The 24639-nt window shown below is 43.4% G+C and overlaps 1 protein-coding gene across 1 annotated transcript in view; it reads left to right on the top strand.

Moving 5' to 3' along the window:
- Positions 1 to 24639, top strand: part of KIF14 (kinesin family member 14) — a 64721-nt gene that overhangs the window by 13017 nt on the left and 27065 nt on the right. Inside the window, exons 6-19 of the mRNA XM_084778994.1 lie at positions 1649 to 1701; positions 2555 to 2585; positions 3344 to 3451; positions 6105 to 6221; positions 6816 to 6935; positions 7165 to 7327; positions 7971 to 8118; positions 8306 to 8369; positions 10960 to 11144; positions 16773 to 16875; positions 17785 to 17945; positions 19004 to 19151; positions 19777 to 19929; positions 22536 to 22662. Coding sequence (XP_084635120.1) covers positions 1649 to 1701; positions 2555 to 2585; positions 3344 to 3451; positions 6105 to 6221; positions 6816 to 6935; positions 7165 to 7327; positions 7971 to 8118; positions 8306 to 8369; positions 10960 to 11144; positions 16773 to 16875; positions 17785 to 17945; positions 19004 to 19151; positions 19777 to 19929; positions 22536 to 22662 — 1681 coding nt within the window. The remainder of the gene's footprint in view (positions 1 to 1648; positions 1702 to 2554; positions 2586 to 3343; positions 3452 to 6104; positions 6222 to 6815; positions 6936 to 7164; positions 7328 to 7970; positions 8119 to 8305; positions 8370 to 10959; positions 11145 to 16772; positions 16876 to 17784; positions 17946 to 19003; positions 19152 to 19776; positions 19930 to 22535; positions 22663 to 24639) is intronic.

Genomic DNA, 24639 nt, shown 5'->3' with positions numbered 1-24639 from the left:
TTTTAATCAAATAACCAGATGTGGTTCATGCCTTTAAACTCAGTACTCAGGCAGAAAAAGGTGGATCTCTGAGTTTAAGGCTAGCTTAGTCTATAGAGTGAGTCCAGGACAGCCAGGGTTACAAAAAGAAACCCTGTCTCAAAAACAACAAACAAACATAAATAAAATTTAGCCAGGCATGGTGGCACATGCCTTTTATCCCAGCTCCCAGGAGGCAAAGGCAGGTAGATCTCTGTAAGTTTGAGGCCAGCCAGTTCTTTAAAGAAAGTTCTAGGATACCCAGTGGTCACAGAGAAACCCTATCTTGAAAAAAAAAAAACAAAAACAAATAAGTAAATAAACTTTATCAAATATTTTCTAAAAGTTAAAAATAAAATATTTGTCCCAGCATTTAATGAGGTTGTGTGAGTTAAATATGCAATTTCTAATAGTCTGTAAGCCAAAAGAGATCTAGAAGTTTTTAAAAATTTGTATTCTTCTAGAATATGCATTTAAGTGGATTATTTGGCTTTTTTAAATGGCGGGGTCATGGGAGCACACATGCATGTGTGTCTGCCTGCATGTAGAGGCTAGAGGGCAGACTCAGATGTTATCCTCAGAATATCATAGGTCTCATTGGCCTAGAGCTTACCAGTGGGTTGGAGTGGCTTGGCCAGTGAGCCTCCTGTCTTGACTCTCCAGTGCTGGGATTATGAGTGTGTGTACCGCCAATACCAGACATTTTCATGTGGGCCCTAGGGATTGAACTCGGGTCTTCCCGCTTGTGAGACCAGCTCTTTACTGACTGAGTTATTGCTCTAGCCTCTATTCATTTGATGTTTTATAGATCGTCTATGAAATATGTTCAACAACATCAACAACAACAAAACCACAAAAACTGCAGTTAGAATTAAAGTTTTAATTTTATGAAGGACCACAACACAAGAAATGGAAATCTAGGGGAGGTGGGGGACAGGGGAGGACTAGGAGAAAGGAGGGAGGGGAAACTGTGGTTAGAATGTAAAGTAAATAAATTATTTAATTAATGTTTTAAAAAATGATAATCTAAAATCGCTTTCTTTGTGCAGTGATAACATTGAGGGACTTAAAATGGCATTTTCTTCAATGATTTCTATGTATTTTTAAATTAATATAGGTAATTTTTTATTTGTTTGTTCTTTTGTTTTCACTTTTTCAAGATAGTGTTTAATTTTCTCTGTGTATCCCTGGCTGTCCTGGAACTAGCTCTGTAGACCAGCCTGACCTCAAACTCCTAGAGATTGCCTGCTTCTACCTCCAGAGGGCTGAGATTAAAGATGTGTGCCACCATAACCCAGCATAGGTGAAATATTTTAATATCTGAAGTTTACAGTGAATTTGTTTTAGAGAGACTTAAAAGTATATATAATAGCTACTACAGGATTTACCTTAAAAATAAAAATTAAGATGTACACAGTCTATGTTTATATATGTTATTCCACTATAACTATTTCTGGTAATGATTTTTTTAGTATCTTAACAGATTTTGTGAGATCTTCGTATTTCTTTCTGGATAGAGTAAAGATAAATCTCTACCTCCAACTTGAACATTTTAAAAAGAAGATTCAGAATTGTATTTCCTACTAAGTGCTTGTCACATTCTTAAAGATGTAATGTTTGCTTCCTCCAGCTGAGAGTGAGGGAGCATCCTGTTTCTGGACCATATGTTGAAGCTCTGTCAATGTAAGTGTCTGACCAGCCACCACGAGGGGAGAAAGCAGATAGAGGATGCTCGCCGGGGGATTTACCACGCTGCATTTGCCTTCCGGCTTTGAAACCCGTTATCCAAGTGTTTTCTCCTCTCTGTCCAAACAAGCCCCCGGGACTTTGTTCTTGTGGTGTTAGCATCTTTCGGAGTTTCTGACACCAAGTATCGATTAATCTAAGTATAAATGCAGATTTCCTTTTTATTCTCATCTCTCCTCACCAACTTAGAACTTTATAGCTCACTTTTTATTCTTGTTACTTTAAGGCGCTGAGTGGAGTTTTACGCCTGCCGACAGTCATTTACTCTTTTTCAGCATTCTAGCTCTTTTCATTAAGGGAAAGAAAAATGGTTCACTGTAAATTCAGCTGTGTTCAATAACATGCATATTGTGCATGTTCATGTGAGTTGAAATATGTATGTATTTTGGTGTTGTGTAGTGGGATAGTATAATGTTAAGATTTCAAAGTGCTTTGGTAGGGAAATGAATCATAATTTCTGGTAAAATTTAAGGCACTATCATCTTTTCTGACTTTTAAGAAATGACCTGCCAGGCATGGTGGCGCACGCCTGTAATCCCAGTGCTTGGGAGGCAGAGGCAGGTGGGTCGATGTGAGTTTGAGGCCAGCCTGGTCTACAAATCGAGTCCAGGACAGTCAAGGTTACACAGAGAAACCCTGTCTCGAAAAATCAAAACAGTCACCGAGAGAGAATTAGTGTGATGGCTGTGAATTAGTTTGTTAGGATTGTCAGAGAGTAATCATCAAAAGATTATTGATTTATCAGAACAAGAATAAAATCATTAGTAAAATTGTTTTTGTCATTTTACAGGAATGTTGTCAGTTCTTACTCTGATATTCAGGTAAGAGTGGTTATGTTTTGTCTTATTTTAACTAGATAGAGCACAGTGTCAAACATTTATGAGACTATTTCTCCTAAATTGTTGGCATGAATAAAGGGAATATCTTGTGAACTGAATCTGCACATTAAGTTTTGATCAAATTAATTGATTTTCTCAACTAAACATCCTGTCTCTTTAGAAGATTAGAAAAATCGTGTGTGTGTGTGTGTGTGTGTGTGTGTGATTTTTTTTTTTTTTTTTTGAGACACAGTTTCTCTGTGTAGCCCTGGCTGTCCTGGAACTCACTCTGTAGACCAGGCTGGCCTCAAACTCTCAGAGATCTGCCTGCCTCTGCCTCCTAAGTGCTGGAATTAAAGGTGTGTGCCACCATGCCCAGCTAGAAAAAGATTCTTTTTTTTTTTTAAAGATTTATTTATTATGTGTATACAATATTCTACCTGCATGTATGCTTTACATGCCAGAAGAGGGCACCAGATCTCAGTGTGATGATTGTGAGCCACCATGTGGTTCCCAGCCCTAGAAAGAGATTCTTAAGGACATTATTTCTTGGAGCAGGTTTCTATGAAAAAACAAACACACAAACAACAAAAGATGTACTGGCCATGTAAACTGTTAAAAGATCATGTCTTTTTATGAACTAATTAAGTATGTGTATAAGCTGCAAATGTATGTAAAAATCAACTGGGCTTTCATTTTCATGACTTAATTTTTTTGAATAAGTCACAGTAAGCTTGCATGGTCTACTTCTTTCTTTCTAGAGTTGGCTGGAATTGGGAAATAAACAAAGAGCAACTGCGGCTACTGGCATGAACGACAAAAGCTCCCGGTCTCACTCAGTTTTCACCCTAGTGATGACCCAGACCAAGGTACTTTTTATTGTAATTCCATTTTATTTTTTAATTAAAATATAGTTATACTATTTACCCTTTTGCTTTTCTTCCGCTGGTCTCTCCCATGTTGTTTCCACCTTGCTCCTTCTCAAATTTATGACCTCTTTTCCTTTAATTGTTGTTATTATACATGCATTCACACATACACACACTACTCAATTTGTTTGTGTGTATATGATTTCAGGGCTGACCACTTGGTGGGTAACGATGTATGTATCTTATTCCTGAATGAGACGGATACCTCCTCACTCAGCTTCCCTCAGTTGCCTGTGGTTCTTTGTCTGGGTGGTAGAGGACCCTGAGGTTTTTCCTTTCCACATTAGCATGCCCCTTGGGATTGCCCCTGCTCAGGTCTTGGGTAGGCAACTGTATTATTGAAATATCATGGGCAAAGCTTTCCCGACATCTTTAGGAGATAAAATCTCACAGCAGGGCTCCGGGCTCTCTGACTCTTATAGCCTTTCTGCCTCCCCGTCTAAGATGTCCCCTTGGCCTTAAGTGCCAGAGTATGCTGTACATGTGCCTGTTGGGGTCCAGCACCCTGTGGTCAGTTGTTCTCCGCATTTTGATCGGTTGTGGTTTTCTGTAAGGATATTTCATCAGAGACACTTCTTTGATGGAGAGTGAGAGCCACTCTTATCTGTGCATATGAGGATAAGTATTTAGAACACAGTTAGGGACTGTGCTAGTTTAGTAAGGTGGTGTAGCAGGTTCCCCTCTGCTACCCATTACCTCATTAGCCAGCTCTGCAGGCACGATTTCCTTTCAAGACTATGAAAGTTAGCCCTCAGGGAGGAGGCTTTCAGGTCAGTTCTTGCCTAAGATCCTGAGTCCTGTGTCCATGCAGAGTCAGAGCAAAGTATTTTGTTGGTGGTGGTGACTTTCATAGATAGGATAGTGAGTGCCATTTGTTTTGTGTTTTTCTTATTTACTTTTTAAAATCTAACAGTAGAAGTATAAATATAACCCAATAAATGCTAATAGATTTTAGGAAATTTCCCAATAACTTTTAATGATTTGTTTTATATATAGCAATATAGTATTTATCATTTTTTAATAAAAAAATATGATCAGTAATTTATGATATCAAAAATAGATGAATAACAGTATATTATATCATTAGTAAAAGCTTAGCAATGTATGACAATATATAGTAATTTTAGAATAGTTGGAGAAACATTAGAAAATGAGAATTTAAGGCTAGGGAGAGAAGTCAGTGAGTAAAGTGCTTGCAACATGGGCTTAAGGATCTGAGCTTGGGCTCCAGATCTGTGTTAAAGTGCTGGCCAGAGTCACACAGACCGCCAGTCCCCGCCCTGCAAAGGTCCAGACAGGCAGAGCCCTGGCTTGTTGCCCAGCCAGCCTGGGCTACATGGTATGCTCCGGGCAAGGAGGAAGGGATGGTTTCTAAAGAAATGCCTGAGCTAATCCCCAGGGGTGTGTGTGTGTGTGTGTGTGTGTGTGTGTGTGTGTGTGTGTGTGTGTGTGTGTGTGTGCATAAGCATTCACCACACTCATGTATCCATATGTACAAACACAGAGAAAGAGTAATAGATCTAAAAGAAAGCCACACATAGGTTCTCCTTCTCAAGCCTCCATACACATTTTGGTACATAGTCTTTCAGTTGGTTATAATCACAATCAGATTTCACAACACTTTTAACAATCATATGCCATAGAAATTCTTTGTAGAGGTAATAATGGTTTTTTTGTTTTGTTTTGTTTTTCAAGACAGGGTTTCTCTGTGTAGTCTTGGCTGTCTTGGACTCACTTTGTAGATCAGACTGGCCTCAAACTCAGTGATCCACCTGCCTCTGCCTCCTGAGTGCCACATTAGAAGCATGTGCCACCATGCCCGGCCAATAATTTTTAAAGTTTTATTCCAGTAGCTATTATAATCATTTGATTCTCTCTGCTGTTAGACACTTATATTGATTTAAAATGGTTTGCTATTATACTGCTAGGATAAGCAATTTTTCCCTTCATAGTTGTTTGCTAAGTAGATAAAACTTTTGCTGTCTTTATTTTTTTTTTTTTAAGATTTATTTATTATTCTGTATACAATGCCCTGCCTGCATGTACACCTGCAGGCCAGAAGAGGGCATCAGATCACATCATAGATGGTTGTGAACCACCATGTGGTTGCTGGGAATTGAACTCATGACCTCTGGAAGAGCAGTCAGTGCTCATGACTGCTGAGCCATCTCTCCAGCTCCGACTTTTGCTATCTTTAAAGTAAGTTCTTTCATGCACTTGTCACAGTTTAAACTCTGCCAGTTGTTCTTTTTAGTAGACTCCTGGATACGTATGCATTACTACATAGTAAGAGAAGGCTTTAAAATAAGTAATCTGGAGGGCTGGCGAGATGGCTCAGAGGTTAAGAGCACTAGCTGCTCCTCCACAGGTCCTGAGTTCGATTTCCAGCAACTACATGGTGGCTTACAATCGTCTATAATAAGATATGATTGGAAGCATATATGCAGGCAGACCACTGAATACATAATAGATAAATAAATATTTTTGATAATTTTTTAAAATTGTAACTTGAGTAACTTTGCCTTTTAAAGGCTTATGTTGGTGTCAAGCTGTTTAAAAACCCATAAATTATCTTCCTGTGATGTTGCTATAGACTGAATGTGTGGAAGGGGAAGAACACGAGCACAGGATCACGAGCCGCATAAACCTGATAGACTTGGCCGGCAGTGAGCGCTGCTCTACAGCCCACACGAGTGGGGAGCGACTGAAGGTGAGCGGGGCGCTGGGCACTTCTCTCTGCCTCTCCGCGTTGTGAGTTGGGGTCTCGCTGTGCCTCAGGCTCGGTAAGTAGCTGTGATCACAGGTGCACCCTAGAGTTTACCTCACTCTTCTCACGATGGTGAAACTTATTTTGAGGGCATTATATGTAGGAAAGTGCAGATCGAATATACTTCACAACAAAACATTATCTTTAGCTGGGCATGGTAGTGCATGACTTTAATCCCAGCACTAGGAAAGCTGAGGCAGGCAGATCTCTGTGAGTTTGAGGCCAACCTGGTCTATAAAGTGAGTCCAGGACAGCCAAGACTACACAGAGAAACTCCATCTTTAAAAACAAAAACAAAAATAAAACAAAAGAAATACATCTTTATCTTTAGTTGATAGATTGCTGTGGTCCACATAATGCACTGAGATTAGTTTTCAAAGAAAATTAATAAATTTTGAGTCATAAAAATATTGATAGTTTATGAAAGAATTTACTCTAAGAAGAATTTACTGTATGAAGAGAGATATGTAATATGTGAAATAAATGTGTTTCCGAGAAGTTAATAAAAATAATGATTTTTTTAAATCTCGTGCACAGGAAGGCGTGAGCATTAACAAGTCCTTGCTAACTTTGGGGAAGGTCATATCTGCACTCTCTGAGCAAGCAAGCGGAAAGAGGGTCTTCATCCCATACCGTGAATCCGTTCTTACGTGGCAAGTATCTTTCAAAGCATAAGTAATTGCATTGGGTGTATGTCTATGGTGTAAAAGAAAACAGAATATTTCTGGGATGTGAATGGCTTTGCCGGTGCTGAGTGGAGAGGTAGCCCTGTGCGGCATGCTCTTAGTCATAGCTCTGTGTTTCCTACACAGTGACTGCCGCTAGGTGGTTGCAGAAGCAAAGTCTGACTGTGCCTGTTCTCCCTTTCCCTTAAAGGCTACTAAAGGAAAGCCTGGGTGGGAATTCAAAGACGGCGATGATTGCCACCGTCAGCCCTGCTGCCAGCAACATAGAGGAAACGCTGAGCACGCTTAGGTACGCCACCCAGGCCCGTCTGATCGTCAACATCGCCAAAGTCAATGAAGATATGAACGCAAAGCTAATTAGAGGTGAACATTGCCTCAAAATTTATTACTAATTATTACTAATTATGTGTGTGCACCCTGTTTATGTGTTCGTGTGTGCGCGCGCGCGCGCGCACGCGCGCGCATGCGCACATGTGTTTGCATGCTTTATTTTGAAATCCCAAGGCTAACGTTAGGGGTCTCTGTAGATTTCTCTCCGTCTTTTCCATTGAGGGAATTTCTCTCAGGTGACCCCAAGCTCTCCAACATGCCTAAGCCAGCCAGCCTTGGAAGTAGTGGACTTACAGGAAGGTTGCTATACACACCCAGCATTCACATGCGTGCTACTCCCGTTCTCAAGAACGCACAACAAGCATGTTACCAAGCCCCCTGTTTTTCTTGATTATAAAAATATCGTTCCACAGTTTAGATTTATTAATTTATTAGTTCCAATTTTAATATATCTAACTTTTAAGAAAATGATTTTTCCATGCTTAATTGCTCATTGTACCCTAGTTATAAACCTGCCAGTGATGGAGGAAGGTGGGCCTACAGGGAGAAAGGGAGGAAGCGGTGAGAGGGGAAATCAGAAAGAGCTTGGAGAAGAGTGTGGTGAAGGGGAGCAGCAAATGGGAAACTCATTTTCCACATTTGGTTGTTCATCACTCGTCTCCTTGCACATCTTCAGAACTGAAAGCAGAAATTGAAAAGTTGAAAGCTGCTCAGAGAAACAACCGGAATATTGACCCTGAACGGTATAGACTCTGCCGACAGGAGATAACATCCCTAAGGATGAAGCTGCATCAGCAGGAGAGAGACATGGCAGAAATGCAGAGGTGAGCACACCGGTCCTAGCCGTGACGTGTGTTGCTGCAGGCTCGTAGGACTTAAGAGAGGACACTGGAACAGCTGGCTTCCAGTTGTCATGTTTTAAATGGGGTTCTGCAAGCTTCACTGATGGTCTCTTAATTTCAGTCTTGCATAAATGGATGTTTTAACTTCAGCATTTTCTTTTTTGAAAAGAGTGTGGAAAGAAAAGCTTGAACAAGCTGAAAAAAGAAAACTTCAAGAGACGAAGGAGTTACAGGTATCATTTCAATTTCCTAAACTGATTTGAAATAGAGAAGTATGCTTGTAAATTTCATTTTTCATCTTTATCGTATAATAAGTCTGTACTAAGAAATACATAAAGATAATTAACATAAAGAGTTGTTCAGGACCAAGGGCTCTAACACAGACCACAAAGACATTTCTGGTTTCTCCAGTTCTGACTTTCTCCTGTACAGAAGTCAGACCAGTGTCTGCACTCTGAGCAGACCAGGGCCCCAGCTCAGCAGCCTTCCTGCAGGGGCTCTCCTGTCCAGGTGGCCAGACCAGTGCTGTCCCCTGGGACCTTGACACAGCTTCCACACTTATTGGTGCTGGTGCCACCACAGTTGGGGTGGCTGGAGCAGGGCCTGGCACTGGAATGGTGTTTGGCAACTTGAGTGCTAAACCAGTCCCTCAAGCGGCAGCCCTTCTCCTGTCCCATTCTGGGCATCATTCGCCCTGTCTGAGGCCATGGGAAGCTTACCTTCTTTGTTCATGGAGTGTCTGGGATCACTCTGCCATCCTTGCTGCTCCCAGTGCTGGCATGTGCTAAGATTTACCACTCCAACAGAAGAAGCAGCAGCATTACGATGGGAAAAGAATATTTAGACCTAGGTTGCGATTGCCTGGAGCCTAAGTGCAGGGATTGCAGCATGTGCCACCACACACAACTCAGCTTTCCTTTTCAGTGGGGTCTCAGAACAATGTGCAAGGTGGATGTGAAGGAGGAAAGACCAGTTTTTGGAAAGAGTCATTTAGAAGCTGCTGATGTGGTTAAGACTTGAGGTAGTGAGGGCTTGTAGTGAGGGCAGCCGTGGTAGTGGGGGGGGGGGTTCAGGAGGCCGAACTGTGGGAAAGGGATAATTGTCTTTATAATTTTCTAACTTTGTATTATGTGTATATGCATGCATTACACACACACACACACCATGGGGCACTCATGTCATATAGAGGTCAGAGGACAGTTTAGTGAAGTTGATTCTCTCCCACCTTTGCGTGGTTCTGGAGATTCCAAACGTGGGTATTCAGGTTTGGGTGGCAAGTGCTTTTACTGAGCCTTTCCCCAGCCCTGGGATAATTGAATTTAGGTGTTGGTAGTAATAGCCGTGGAAGTCAAACATGGCTCCCAGGTGTTGGAAATGCAAGTGTTGTCCTGTAAAATTATAAGGCCACTAAAGGGGTGGGGGTGGGGACTGGGGAGGGGGCAGAGGACAGTTGATTGAACAGTAACAAAGTGAAGAAATAGAGCCACAGATAGCACTCTTTGAAAATGAAAACTGTGTATGTCAGACAGAGGGCTGTGAGGCTGAGGAAGGATTTGTTTTTGTTCTCGTTTATTATTTTTAGAGGAATCAAAACGCCTTAATGTAGCGAAGCCTAAAGGATATCTGAGAAGGGTTAAGGGCAGCCGAGCAGCCGCCGAGGACACTTGGTCCATCGGAAGGGGCTGGAGGCATGCATCATCGGATCTTTACTGAGGCCTGTGTGCAAGTGTGAGGTGCTGAGCAGATCCTCAGCACCCATGTAGAAGCGGGGCGTGGCGGGGTTATGTCCGGTAGTCTGGTGTTGGTAGGTCATGGAGACTGGATGAGGAGAAAACAAGAGGATCCCTGGAGTCCAGTGGCCAGGTAGCCTAGCTCAGTTGGAGGAGCTCCAGGGTCAGTGAGAGAATTTGTCTCAAAAAGTAAGGTGACAGTGAATGCGAAAGACACCCGATGTTGACTTCTGGCTCACATTCCCACCTGTGTTCTCTCTCTCTCTCTCTCCCTCTCTCTCCCTCTCTCTCTTTCCCTCTCTCCCTTTTTCCCTCTCTCCCTCTCTCTCCCTCTTTCCCTTCCCGACTCCCACCTGCCCTCCCCTACCCCACCCCCCGAGGTTGTGTAAGATGTTGGTAGCCAGAACAAAGCATTGTGGGCTAGCAGACCATATGAGGAGAGGAGGTCAAGCAGTTTAGATGGGGTCATAAGAAGTAAACATGGAAAGATACCACCGGTTTACTGAGCTCTTGCTCCCTAGGCTAAGGATTTTCAGTCGGTACTCTTCAGGAAGTGAGAAGCCCTTGGAAGTATTTGCCAGGGAGCTGAGGAATTCCTCTGTGCTAAGCTGGAATATGGAAAAAGGGAAATCTCTGACAGGGTGACTCGGAGGGCACTGCAGGGATTCTGATGTGAGTCTAATTAAGGTGAAATGAGCAGAAAACATCAGGCAGGATGGAGTGAGCAGGTAGCGGTGGGTGGATCTGACCGTGACTGACAGTTGTGAAGAAAGAGCTGCAGAACTCTTGAGTTTAGGAGTGTGACAGTGACAGTCATAAAGAAGCCACACAGGAAGGCTTCCAACACACACCTTTAATGGTGTGTGTGTGTGTGTGTGTGTGTGTGTGTGTGTGTGTGTGAACATACACACTGGAGTGCATGTGTATGCTCGGGATTAAAACCAGGGAACTTCACATGAGCGTGCTCTCTCAGTGAACTTTAACCTCCAAGCCTGTAATGCACTAAAACCCTATAAAGCGGTCCTACTATTTAACACAGGCCGTTCTTTCACGTGGATCGTATAATTTCATGATTCCCTTTTACTTCTACCAGAAAGCAGGGGTCACATTTCAAATGGACAACCATTTGCCGAACCTTGTTAACCTCAGTGAAGACCCACAGTTGTCAGAGATGCTGCTCTACATGATAAAAGAAGGCGTAACTACCATCGGGAAGCAGGAGCCAAACTCCAGCCGCGACATCCAGTTATCTGGAGCGCTGATTGCGGATGATCACTGGTAGGTTGCACTCCTGCGAGGCTCCGCCCCTTCCATCTCAGCCCCCTTCTAGGTCTTGTTAATGGGGCAGTCGTCCGTATAAGGTATTCGTTCATGCAGATTCTTCTCAGTACTTCTTCAGCCCCCTGCCCCCTCTCTGTTTTCAAGAAAAGATTTCTCTGTGTAGCCCTGCTGTCCTGGATCTCAATATGTAGACCAGGCTGGCCTTGAACTCAGAGATCCACCTTCCCCTGCTGGGATTACAGGCGTGTGCCACCACAGCCAGCTCAACCCTTTCTTTAAAGTCCTGAGTTCAATTCCCAGCAACTACATGGTAGCTTACAACCATCTATAGTGAAATCTGGTGCCCTCTTCTGGCTTTCAGGTGTACATACAGGCAAAATACTATATACTTAATAAATAAATTTCTTAAAAAGAGAGAGAGAGAGGAAAAACCAGATGAGTTACTCTCTGTGTAAGGTTCCACGGGACTCCTTTTGTAGAGTACTTGATCTGCTAATTAGAGAGAAAGTTATTTTCCTAGAATTATAATGGTAGGCATGAAAATAAACTATCTATCTTATATGGAAGACTTTTTGTTTGGGTTGACAAATTAAATTTTTTTATGTGAACTTGCTCACATAAATAGAGAGAATGACCATATCTATATTGCTGGGATGATAGTATTTGTAAACAGTTTTTACTTTATGTTGTGTTTTAAATTTTATCATTTCAAGAGTTATTTTCAGTGCTGTGAAATATCCCGTTATCTGACTTTGTATTAGATCATTGCAGTTTATTTTGTTGGTAGACCTTTGAGTACTTTTTGCTTTTCTGCTATCACAATATTCCTGTAAGTGTCACCAGTCAGCTGGTTGAGTCTTTCTGGACTGCTGGGAGAGAGATTGTAGTAGAGGGAAGGCTTCTCTAGTGCAGGTCTTTGCAGCAGTGAGTGCAGCATCAGGCAGCGGGGTGCTGCTGGAGTGGCAGCAGGGGGCACCCGAGTCTTATGGCTCCCATTAGGGCTCAGATAGTGGAACCCTTAGCTCTATGAGAGCTACAGGTCTCACGTAGTCCTAGCCCTTGGCACAGCTAGTATCGCCGCTTCTGGGCAAGCCTAGGCATTGGGGATCCCTAGCCCGTGACAGTGGCCACTGCTAATGGCTCCCAGCCTGGTTTGTCAGGACCTCCTGGCTCTGTAGCTCCCACAAACTCTGCCAGTGACCAGCATCTGCAGCACCTCTGGATCACTGCAGCCTTTTACTCTTCTTCAGCCTTGGTTCTCTGTCTTCTGTTTCTCTGTACTGGCAACCCTCTTGAACTGTGCAGCTGTCTCTTTTCACCGCTGTCTTCCCAGTTTTGTGTCATGGCCTGCAGACTCCTTGTCTGTTGCTGCCGCTCTGCTGTCACTCCGGGGCCGCTGTTTTCTTTATGTCGCCAGCTCAGTCTGCACTATGCTAAGGAAGCATGAAGAGAACACTGAAGAGACGCCTTTATCGGCTGTTACTGTAGAAACTCCAGGGTTTCTACACAGGAAGGAGTGTCTCCCATCCAATTCAGCAAGTGAAGACCCTGCTTATATAGCTGGGAAAGTGATGTTTGCATCAACACAGCAGACCTTGAAAATGAACGTCTGGCTGACGCTGCATCTTCAGGAGTGTCTTGGTTACCGTTCTCTTGCTGTGATGAGACACCATGATCAAGGCAACTTAGAAAAGGAAGCAGTTGAAGTCTTGCTTACAGTTTCAGAGGGTTAGCCCATGACAATCATGGCAAGGCTCATGGCAGCAGGCAGGGAGGCAGGCAGGCAGCAGGCAGGCAGGGAGGCAGGCAGCAGGCAGGCAAGCAGGCAGGTAGGCAGGCAGGGAGGCAGAAAGCAGGCAGACAGGCAGGGAGGCAGGCAGCAGGCAAGCAGGTAGGGAGGCAGGCAGCAGGCAGGCAGGCAAGCAGGCAGGGAGGCAGGCAGCAGGCAGACAGGGAGGTAGGCAGGCAGGCAGCAGGCAAGGAGGCAGGCGGCAGGCAGGCAGCAAGGAGGCAGGCAGCAGGCAGGGAGGCAGAAAGCAGGCAGGCAGCAGGGAGGCAGGCAGGCAGCAGGGAGGCAGACGGCAGGCAGGGAGGCAGGCAGGCAGGCAGGGAGGCAGGCGGGGAGACAGGCAGGCAGGCAGCAGGCAGGGAGGCAGGCAGCAGGCAGACAGTCAGGCAAGCAGGCAGCAGGCAGGCATTCATGGGTCTGGAGCTGTAGCTAAGAGCTTACTTACATCCTCACTCACAGGTATCAAGCAGAGAAAGAGGGTTCCAGACTGGGCCTTTTGAAACCTCAAAGCTTACTGACACACTTCTAACTAATTCTTCCTGAACAGTCCACCAACTGCAAACCAAACATTCAAATATATGAGCCTATCAGGGACTATTCTTGTTCAAACCACCTCAAGGAGCTATAACAGTCAGCAGTGGTCACTGTGTAGTTTTAGCAGTCTGTCTGTGGAGTGTCCAGAATGGCTGGTGCTAAGATAAGGATATAGTCTGGCTGGCTTTCGACTGACTGTCCTTTTGCTCAAGGCAGCCAGGACAGCAAAGGGGAGTCAAACAGCTGCTAATTAAAGTCAAATTGCTAGCAAGTCCCTAGCATCTTTGCTTATTTACAGGAGGATGAACATCAGGAGTGCTAGGATGAGGACTTAAAGAACTCATCGTTAACACCAAAAGTGATTCTATCAGAGCTTTGAGGAGCTTAACACCTTCTTAGCCTGGTAGGCTTGCCCTTGGAGCTCTCCCAGGTGTGACTGTACGTGTCTCCTGATGCAATGGTAGTTTCTCCTGGGCAGGTCCCCAGATGTAAACCAACATACTGACCCAAAGGGTCCTCGGGGAAATTGATAGGAACTCAGGAGCTCTGAGCTGTGGGAACAGATGTACTGTATAAATAGGATGGCATTTTAACTATGCTTTAGTAATTTTAAAGTTTAGAAAGGATGTGTAGAGATGCTAGGTCCCTGGAAATATGCACGTTCAATCTTACCAAGTACTTTCAAATTGATTATTAGTTTTACTCCCATTGTCACGGAAAATATCTTTACTCCACATCATCACCAGCACTTAGTACTGTCAGATTTTTAGTTTATAAATTTAGTGAACATAAAGTAGCGTCTCATCGATTCATTTCACATTTACTTGGTTAATGATGTTGTGCCTTTCTTACTTGCTTGCCCGTGTCCTCTGCCCATTCTTTTCTTAGGGCTGTTTTTTTTTTTCCAGGTCTTTAACAGTACTTAAATTTTACTTATTTATATATTTTATGTGTGAGTGCTCTGCCTATATGTATATCTGCTTGCCAGAGAGGGCATTAGATCCTATTATAGATGGTGTGAGCTACCATGTGGGTGCTGGGAATTGAACCACTGAGCCATCTCTCCAGCAATCCCTATTTTTTTCTTTTCTTTTTTTAAAATTGTATTTATTATTTATACAGTATTTTGCCCACATGTGCACCTGCCTTCCTGCCACAAGAAGGCACTGGATCTCATTACAGATGGGCATGAGCCAACATGTGGCTGCTGGAAATTGACCTGGGACCTTTGGAAGAGCAGACGGTGCTCTTATCCTCTGAGCCATCTCTCCTCTTTACTTCTTCTTGGTTCCAGTGTTTTATGAGTTTTCTGTGCTGTAAGCATCTTTTTGTTCTTCTAGTGTTTGAGTCATCTTTTTATTGTCTTGTGGTATATTGATTCAAGTTCTTTTTTAAAAAAATTCTTCTCTCATATATTACATCCTGACCACAGTTTTTTCTCCCTCCCCTCCCCCTAATCTCTTCTCCCACATCTCCCCGTCTCCCAGATCCACCTCCCCTCCACCCACCCCCCTCAGAAAAGAGCAGGGCTCCTAGGGACATCAACCAAACACAGCATAACAAGCCACAATAAGACCAGGCGCACACCAGCACACCAAGGCTGGACAAGGCAACCCAGTAGGAAGAAAAAAGGTCCCACAAATAGGCAAAAGAATCAGAGACAGCTCCTGCTCCCACTGTTATACCCACAAGAGCACCAAGCTACTTAGCCATGACATATATACAGAGAACCTCGGTCAGGCCCCTACAGGCTTCCTGATCTCTGTGAGCCTCCATGAGTCCCGGTCAGTTCATTCTGTGGCCCATGTTCCTGTGTTGTCCCTGACCCCTGTGGTTCCTGCTATCCTTCCTCCCCCTCCTCCACATGATCTCCCAACCTCATGTTTGGCTGTGGGACTCTGCATCTGCTCCCATTCGTTGCTGGACGTAGTCTCTCTGGTCTCTTTGATGACCATTCTGCTAGCCTCTGGTCCCAGCACACTCTGCAGGGAGCACAATCCTGTCCATTTAGTGCACTCATCAGTGTTTGTCTTACTGGCTTTCACACCTGCCTTCACTGCTGACACACATCTGGCTCTTGGGTGTTCAGTGAGTGAGGACTTTCCCTACAGTGGACGGAGTCCACTTCAGCCTTGTCAGAGAAAAGCTTTCTAGGGGACTGGCATGCAAGTTGAGGTTGGAAGGATGGTGTTGATAAGGAAGGGAGGTCCTTCCCTGAAGGGAGGACTCAGTGAAGGAAAGGTACTGATGCTGTAGCCTAAGTGAAATGGGGCTCAAATGGAGAAAACTGGCCAAGGAAGAGATGGCTGGTTGAAAGTAGATTTCATGGAGCTCAGAATGCTGGCTGTGGACGTGTGTGACAGAGTAAATGGAAGTACAGGAGGGAAGAGAGCAGCATGGGTGGGATTGTTTAAAACTAACTAGTTAAGTACTCCAGTGGTGGGAGAGACACTCTGCCCAGCAGTGAACTGTTTCACTCACATACAAAAGGTCTCATTGGGGGGAGGGGGAGGCTGGAGAGATAGCTCAGAGGTTATGGGCACTGACTGCTCTTCTAAAGGTCCAGAGTTTGATTCTCAGCAATTACATGGCGGCTCTCAACCATCTGTAATGAGATCTGGTGCCTTCTTCCGATGTGCAGGCACACATGCAGGCAAGGCACTTTATACTTAATAAATCTATCTTTTAAAACATAAAAAACAATCTCTTGGAGGAATCCATTGTGACTATTTGATTGTTCTTTTTTTCCTTGAACATCTTTTTCTGTATATTTTTTCTTTCATTTTGAGGAAAGGTTTGCTTTAGTGTTTTTTTTTGTTTTGTTTTTTGTTTTTTCCAGGAGTTAATCAAGCTGTAGTAAAAATCCCTCCTATCCTGGCAGATACAATTGCTAGAGGTGCTGGTGGTCTTTTTTCATTGTTATTGTTGTTTATTTTTTGTTTTTTCACCAAACTTCAAAACATATATGGGGGAATATAAAATAATTTAAAATTATTGTTGCTAGAGATTTAAGAGATGGGTCAGTGGTTAACTCAGCGGAACACTGTGAGTTCAAGGCCAGCCTGGTCTACAAACTGAGTCCAGGACAGGCAGGGCTACACAGAGAAACCCTGTCTCAAAAAACAAAACAAACAAATATAAATATATATATATATATATATACACATACATATATATATTGCTGTTATAAATTGGTATGAACTTACTATCAAAAGAATAATCTAAGCCGATTTATTCTTCTTACGTTTTCTTACTTTTTAAAATATCCTGCAATTATAACACTGTGCTTTTAATTTTAACAGCACTGTCAGGAATTTTGGAGGAACAGTGAGTATCATCCCAGCCGGAGAAGCGAAGACATATATAAATGGGATGCACATCTCGGAGCCCACAGTATTGCATCACGTAAGTTGGCAGGTGCTGCGGTGGAAGACGCTGTCAGGCGCTGTCCAGTCATCCACCGTCATGTTCTCTCCCCACCCCAGTCACTGATTCAAACTGAGAACTTCTCCATCTCACAACGTGTGTTGACTAACTCATTAGTAGCCTTCCTTTGTTCCGGTGAAGTTACGATATGAACCAGGAGCTAGGCTCACCACCGACAGCATCATCGTGTGCCCCAAGAAGACCTGGGCGTAGGAACCAAGCCACAGGGGACCGAAATTTTCACTCTGTCCCTCCCCTGTGCTGGCACCTTTGCCAAGTTATTGAACTAGACGATCAAATAACACCCTGGCTAGGATGCTTTCTGAGTGCTGTTAACAATTATCTCAGGAGAACTGGCTTTCTGTTGCAGGTGAACCCAGAATAGTGGCCATGCTCTATGAATTCTATTTTGCAGGGGTAGTGAAGAATTAACTTAAAAGTAATTCATGTACAGTTTTTACAGCATTGTTTGCAAAGAGTGTGCTCAGTGAGTGTCAGCTGCTACTAATACAGTATGTGTTTTAGTTTCCTCTGTCTCAGGGTTGGAATTATATGAAGCTCCTGAGTTGTTGTGAAATGTAAAAATTTTTATTATATATGCACAACATACATGCATATGGAAATTACTTAACAGCATTTGGCATATTGAAAATACTTACTAAATATGATGTTTGTTATCATCAGTAATACTGTGTCATCTGGAATTGTGGAGTTGGAATAATGGGGAAAAAGTAAAACATTTAAAACTATATCTCACATAGGAAACTATTGTTAATATTTTATTGTTTTCTCAAAATTTTCTATTTTTATTTTTCATTTTTAGGAAAAGTTTATAATTATTTCATTTAGACTCACCTCAAACCATGCGTTTTCTCTTCTGTGTGTTAGGGTGATCGGGTGATTCTTGGTGGAGATCATTACTTTAGATTTAATCATCCTGTTGAAGTCCAGAAAGGAAAAAGACCGTCAAGTAGAAATACCCTCACAAGCGAAGGTCCAAAAGACTTTGAGTTTGCCAAAAATGAGTTACTTATGGCACAGAGATCGCAGTAAGTACCATCATGGATGTGAAGCATATGTGTGCACAAAAAGTGTGCCTCAGAGTTCACTACTTCAGTAGCTAACCCTTCGGCTCACAAGGATACAGTCCAGTTTAGACCCTGAAATACTGCATAAACAAAAGCAAAAGAGACACTTTATAAGCCAGTGGCTCTTCAGATGCATAGTATGTTGAAGGCCAGCCTGGGATGCTGTCTCAAAAGAAGTGTGTGTGTGTGTGTGTGTGTGTGTGTTTTATGATATTTGTTTTTGCTTTTGGGACAGGGTTTCCTCTGTGTAACCTTGGCTGTCCTGGACTCACTTTGTAGACCAGGCTGGCCTCAAACTCAGAGATCCACCTGTCTCTGCCTTCCTGAGTTATGGGACTACAGGCATGTGCCACCACACCTGGCTGATGCGTTTTCTTTATACACAGGAAAATATATTAATTTAAATATCAGGCATCTGCCATAACTAAGCTGGGAATAATTATATTTTCATCCTGTTCTACTTTTTATATGGACACAGTTTGAAACCAGTAAAAGATTTGAAAATACTATAGATAGAATACCAGATATTAAATTTTTATTTTTTGGGTTTATTTGTTTGTTTGTTTATTTAAGATTTATTTATTATATTCTGCCTGCACATACACGTGCACATCAGAAGAGGACACCAGCTCTCATTGTAGATGGTTGTGAGCCACCATGTTGTTGCTGGGAATTGCACTCAGGCCCTTAGGAAGAACAGCCAGTGCTCTTAACCTCTGAGCCATCTCTCCAGCCCCTGGTTTTGTTTTTGTTTTTATTTTTTTCAAGACAAGGTTTCTCTGTGTAGCCTTGACTATCCTGAACTCATTTTGTAGACCAGGTTGGCCTCGAACTCATAGAGATCCACCTGCCTCTGCCTCCCAAGTGCTGCAATTAAAGGCGTGTACTACCACTGCCTGGCTCAGAAATTAAATTTTAAGATGTAAATGCTATTTTAAAATAAAACATTTGAGTATAACTAAAGAGTGCTTAGGTATATGAAATATTCACTGTTGTAAAGATATCTTGCTACTTTGTAGGCTTGAAGCAGAAATAAAAGATGCCCAGTTGAAGGCAAAGGAAGAAATGATGCAAGGAATTCAAATTGCAAAAGAAATGGCTCAGAAGGAGCTTTCCTCCCAAAAAGCTGCATATGAAAACAAAATCCAAGCCCTGGAAGCAGAGCTGGTAAGAGGGTTTGGCCTTTCCTCCCATAGTTTCCCAGAGTTGTGTGGGACTAAAGCTGAGAGCTTCCAGCAGGGAGCTCGGTTGATAGAGTGCATCCTCGGGTGTGAGCCACGACCTGGGTGTGGTGATGCACACCACAGCAATTGAGTGGTGGATGCGGGAAGATTGGGGGTTTAAGGACAGTCTCAGTTACATAGCAAGTTCAAGGCTAGCCTGGGATACATGGGATGAGATGCTCAAAAAAAAAAAAAAAAAAAAAGCCCTTAAAATGGAGCTAGAGGAGTGTCTGACACTAAGGTTAGAGCTACATTTCCAGGTAACAAGTTCATGGCAGATCTTGGCTTGGGAGAAGAAAATAGACTCCTCTACACCAGCACAGGAGTTGTGGCTCCTCATGGTGATTCAGTGGCAAATTTTTAGCTCCAGAAACCCATTTTGGAGAACATACCCCCAAAAGGTAGACTAGTGACATTCAAGTTTGGTTAGATTTCTTAACCTGCTGAGGGGATCCCTGCTCATGGATTACAGGGGGAGGGGGACTTTTACACCCTAGGGCCACTCTTTGCATTTTTGCTTTGCATTTTCTCCTGAGTTAATTCTTATAAGTGTTAATACATTAATCCAGAGAGAAGAGTCTCAAAGGAAGAAAATGGAGGAAATGAATAACCAAAAAGCTAGTCACAAAATCGAGGAGCTGGAAAAGGCGAAGCAGCATCTTGAACAGGAAGTCTATGTGAACAGAAGGCGCCTGGAGATGGAGACCTTGGCTACAAAGCAGGTAACTCTTCCTGTTAGCAGACGCCGCTGTCCTGGGGGGAGCTGCCTCTGATGAAAGAGCCACAGGTCTCCAGGTGGGGACCACTCCTGCTGCCTGCGAGCTTCTGCCCGGTTCTGCTTGCGCACCGCCCCACAGACATGTTGGGAGGCATACAGCCCTCTGCTTTTAGTTCCATTTGAGGTTTTCATTTTCATATGTCTGCAACTGCACATTGTCCATCGTGCTAAATAGTATACATCAGGAAATGGTACCAGGGCCCAAAATGTGGTAGGAAGAAAAGCACATCCTGATAGAGCAGTGGCTTCCCAGAACTCAGGACAGAGCGTTTGGTACCCACTTCTTTGGTCTCCATGAGGATGAAGACAGTTTTCCGGGCCCATGTTGATGAAACCTGAACACTAGTGTTAACATCGCAGCCACTGTGCTAGCATATTTGACTTTACTTCTCCCTATATTGGTAGGTTTTGTAGGTTTTTAATAAGATTCAGTTTTGTATGTGTATGAATATTTTGCCTGCATGTGTGTGGATCACATACGTGCTTGGTGCCCAAAGGACTGGAGGCACTGATGGCTGTGCGCCACCTTGCGGGTGCTTGGAACTTCACCCCGCTCTCAGGAGGACTGCTGAGATCTCTCCAGCTCCATATTGGTGGTTCTTGGAGTGTGTTCTCTGGATGAGGAACATCAGTTTCTTCTAGAAACCTGTTAGAAATGCAAATTCTAAAGCTGGGTGTGGTGGCACACATCTGTAATCCCAGCACTTGGGGAGGCAGAAGCCGGTGGATCTCTTTGAGTGTGAGGCCAGCCTGGACTACAATGCGAGTCCAGGACAGCCAAGAGAAACCCTGTCTCAAACAAAACAAAACAACAACAACAAAAAAGCAAAATCTGGAGCTGAGGGATGGCCTGAAATTCACATGTAGACCAGGCTACCTCAGGCTTATGGAAATGTGTCTGCTTCTGCCTCCCAGGTGCTGGTTTACAGGTGTGTGCTGCAGGGCCCATCAGGCCCTTCCCCTGATCCTAAGGTCCATCTCAAGCACTGGCCTCCTTTTCTCTTTTTTCTGAGCCTGTGGGATAAGGAAGAGTAGAGCAGAGGCCAGGGATGGAAGAAAATGCTCCCGGTGACTCAAGCACTGATCGGATATGGTGCTATGAGTACACTTCCAGTTAGCTTGGGTGGAGACAGCAGGAGCGAAACAGCCATTTAAACCCTGGGAAACACTTCTTAGTTTGTGTCTTGTTAACTTTAGTCAGCAAATGTTCTTAATTATTGTCCTTTTTTAGCAGTTCCCCACCACCAATTCTTACCTCTGGAGATTCTTTACTTCCTAGCAATGGGAAGAAAAAATATTAACCTATGCCATCAAAATTTCCTCCTGATGGGCCAGTGAAAAGCTCAGCAGGTAACGAGCTCGTCACACAAGCCTAGTGACCTGAGTCCCTGGAACCCACATAAAGACGGAAGGGAAGAACCCGCTCTACACAGCTGTCCTCCAGCCTCCACGTTCGCACCTGGCATTTGTACCCCCCACCCCACACACCCACACACATACACACACACGTTCACACTCACATACACACACACATAATCATACAGACATGATAATAATAAGTAAATTCTTAGAATCCTGGTGATTTTATAAGGAAAATAATTAAGAATTAAAAAAAAAAACTTTTGTGCTTAATAAAATATTTTATGCTTTTAATCCCAGCACTAGGGAGGCAGAGGCAGGTGGATTGCTGTGAGTTCGAGGCCAGCCTCATCTGTAAAGTGAGTCCAGGGCAGCTAGGGCTACCAGGACATCTAGAGAAACCCTGTCTCGAAAAACCAAAAAATAAATAAAAAATTAAAAGAAATATTTTAGCCATGCGTTCCTAATGAATTGAGAATTTCATTGGTGTTACATACATTGATCGATCTTTTCTGTATTTGCTCAGGTACATTCATGGCATGCCTGCCCGTGGGCATTTATGTAGAGGCTAGAGGCTGGCATCAGATGTCTTCCTCGGTCCCTTCTCTGCCTTATTTGTTGAGACAGGGTTGTTCATTGAATGGGGAACCTGCTGCTTTTCACAGGACTGGCTGGCCAGTGAGCCCGGGCGATCTGCTATCTTCTTCCCGTGGTGCTGGCCTTCCATCTGCCACAACCCTGATTCCCAAATTTTCATGTGGATGCTGGGGATATAAGCATAATCCTTGCACAGCACAGCAAGCCCTTTGCCTGCTGCGCTCTCTCCCCAGCCCCTACTTACCTCTTTCTTTAAACTCTTAGTTTATTAGTGTGTATGTGCCATGGAGCACATGTGGCGGTCAGAGGGCAACTTTCAGGATTGATTCTCTCTTTCCACCATGTGTGAGGCCCAGGGATGGAGCTCCGTCTATCAAGTGTTGGCAGCAAGTGCCGTTTTGCTGTCTTGACTATTCTGATTTTTAAAAAGATTTTGTTGTGTATATGTAAGATAAATAACATGATGTTGTAAGGTGTATATAAACAGCAAAATGGCAATATGATGACGCAGATGAACATAGGCAGCCTCTGACTTTATAACCTCTCTCTCCGCATCTCCTCATGTGCTGCTGTATGTGAATGCATATCCGCTAGGCCTTGGAAGACCATAGAATCCGCCACGCAAGGATCCTAGAAGCTTTAGAAATCGAAAAGCAAAAAATTGCTAAAGAAGTACAAATTCTTCAGGAGAACCGGGGAAACAGGGACAAAACGTTTACAAGTGAGTATGTAGAAGTTCTATATCTTCTTATAGTTACTAAAATTTTAGCTGCCTTTACATATTTAAAATGCATGGCTGAGGGTATATTTTAGTGGAAAAGTGTTTGTCTGGCATGCGGAAATCCCTGGATTTAGTCCTAGTGCCAAATAAGTAACTAAGTAAATAAGTAAATAAGGCTTCATTCTAGGTGCTAGGTTTTTGTATATAAATATATTTGTGTGAATGGTTTTGAAATACTCACTTTTTAGAATAGTTGTATTGCCAGGCATGGTGGCGCATGCCTTTAATCCCAGCACCCGGGAGGCAGAGGCAGGCTGATTACTGTGAGTTTGAGGTGAGGCCAGCCTGATCTACAAAGCGAGTCCAAGATAGCCAAGGCTACACAGAGAGACTCTGTCTCAGAAAACCAAACCAAACAAACAAACAAAAAGAGTAGTTGTCAGTCCTATAGACTCACTGTGTTCCCGTGCCCCAGATTAATTTTTTTTTAAGATTTATTTATTTATTATTACAGATACATTGCTCTGCCTCATGTACACCTGCAGGCCAGAAGAGGGCACCAGGTCTCATTATAGATGGCTGTGAGCCACCATGTGGTTGCTGGGAGCTGAACTCAGGACCTTTGGAAGAGCAGACAGTGCTCTTAACCTCTGATCTCTCCAGCCCCCAAATTAATTTATTGAAATCGTAGCTTCAAATGAGTCGGTTTTTTTCTATTACTGGGAAAGATGCCGTTGGGATTTGGATTGCTTTAGGCACTCTTTCAACCGTGCTCATTCTTCTAATGCATGAACACTGTGTCTTTCTATTATCTATGTCCAATTTCTTTCATCAAAATGGGCTAGTTTTTCAGTATATAGATCTTTTACTTCTTTGGTGAAATTTATCTTTTGAGTATCATTGCTTTCGGTGCTGTTATGTGTGTGTGAGAGTGCCCTGTGCATTCTGACAAGCACTCCACCACTGAGCTGCACCCACAGCTCTGGCGTTATTATGGATGGGTTGTTCTTAGTGTCATTGCAGTGTATAGAGGCACAGTTGCTCTTTTGTATCTCACATGTGTTTCGGTGGACTCTTTAGTGGCCCCCCCTCAGCTCTACACACACAACTTTGTTCCTTTCCCATTTGGATTCCATTCCTTCCCATTGTCAGTTTCCCTGGCTGGAACTCATGATGTTTTGTTGCACAGACAAGACAAGAGTGGGCCTCTTTACCATGTGACAAGGGTGGGCCCCTTTACCGTGCTCCTGGTCTTAGAGGGGAAGCTCTCATCGCCATCAAAGACTAATGGTGAAGACTGCCTGTGCGATAAAACGTGGCTTTTGGTTTGACATAACAGAGGAAATATTTATGACAACACCCCAGATTTAGGGCAAGGGTTGTAACTCAGTGGTAGGAATGTACTTGGCATGTGAAAAGCTGTGAGTTAAAGCCCCAGCACTACAGGGAGAAATCTCAACTTCTCAGTAGGAAAATGGACCTATAAGCTAAATTGCTCTTCTTTTACTTTGGTGTGTGTGTGTGTGTGTGTGTGTGTGTGTGTGTGTATGTGTGTGTGTGTATGTGTGTGTGTATATGTGTGTGTATGTGTGTGTGTATATGTGTGTGTGTGTGTGTGTGTGTGTATGTGTGTGTGTGTATGAAAGCTCATATGTGTTGGATTAGAACAAGGACTCATGCTAAATAGGTGTTTCTCGGTGGGAAACCCTAGATACCCTTAAATTTTTTTTTAATTTGTCTAGAAAATTTAAAAGAGGTATAGCTTTATAAATTAACCTATGGTATATCTTACTTGATGATTTAGAAAAATTAGACATTAAAGAAGTGAGGGCGGAAAGTTAGAAAAACTAATTTTGGGCTGTGAGATCATTCAGCATGTAAGAACACATGCTGCCACATCTGATGACCTAAAGTGGGTCATAGGACCCACATGGTGAAAAGGGAACCGACTCCTACAATGTGCCTGTCCTCTGGCCT

Source organism: Acomys minous, assembly GCF_964271855.1.
Source record: "Acomys minous genome assembly, chromosome: 1".
NCBI lineage: Eukaryota > Metazoa > Chordata > Mammalia > Rodentia > Muridae > Acomys > Acomys minous.
This window is presented reverse-complemented; position numbering and strand designations above follow the sequence as displayed.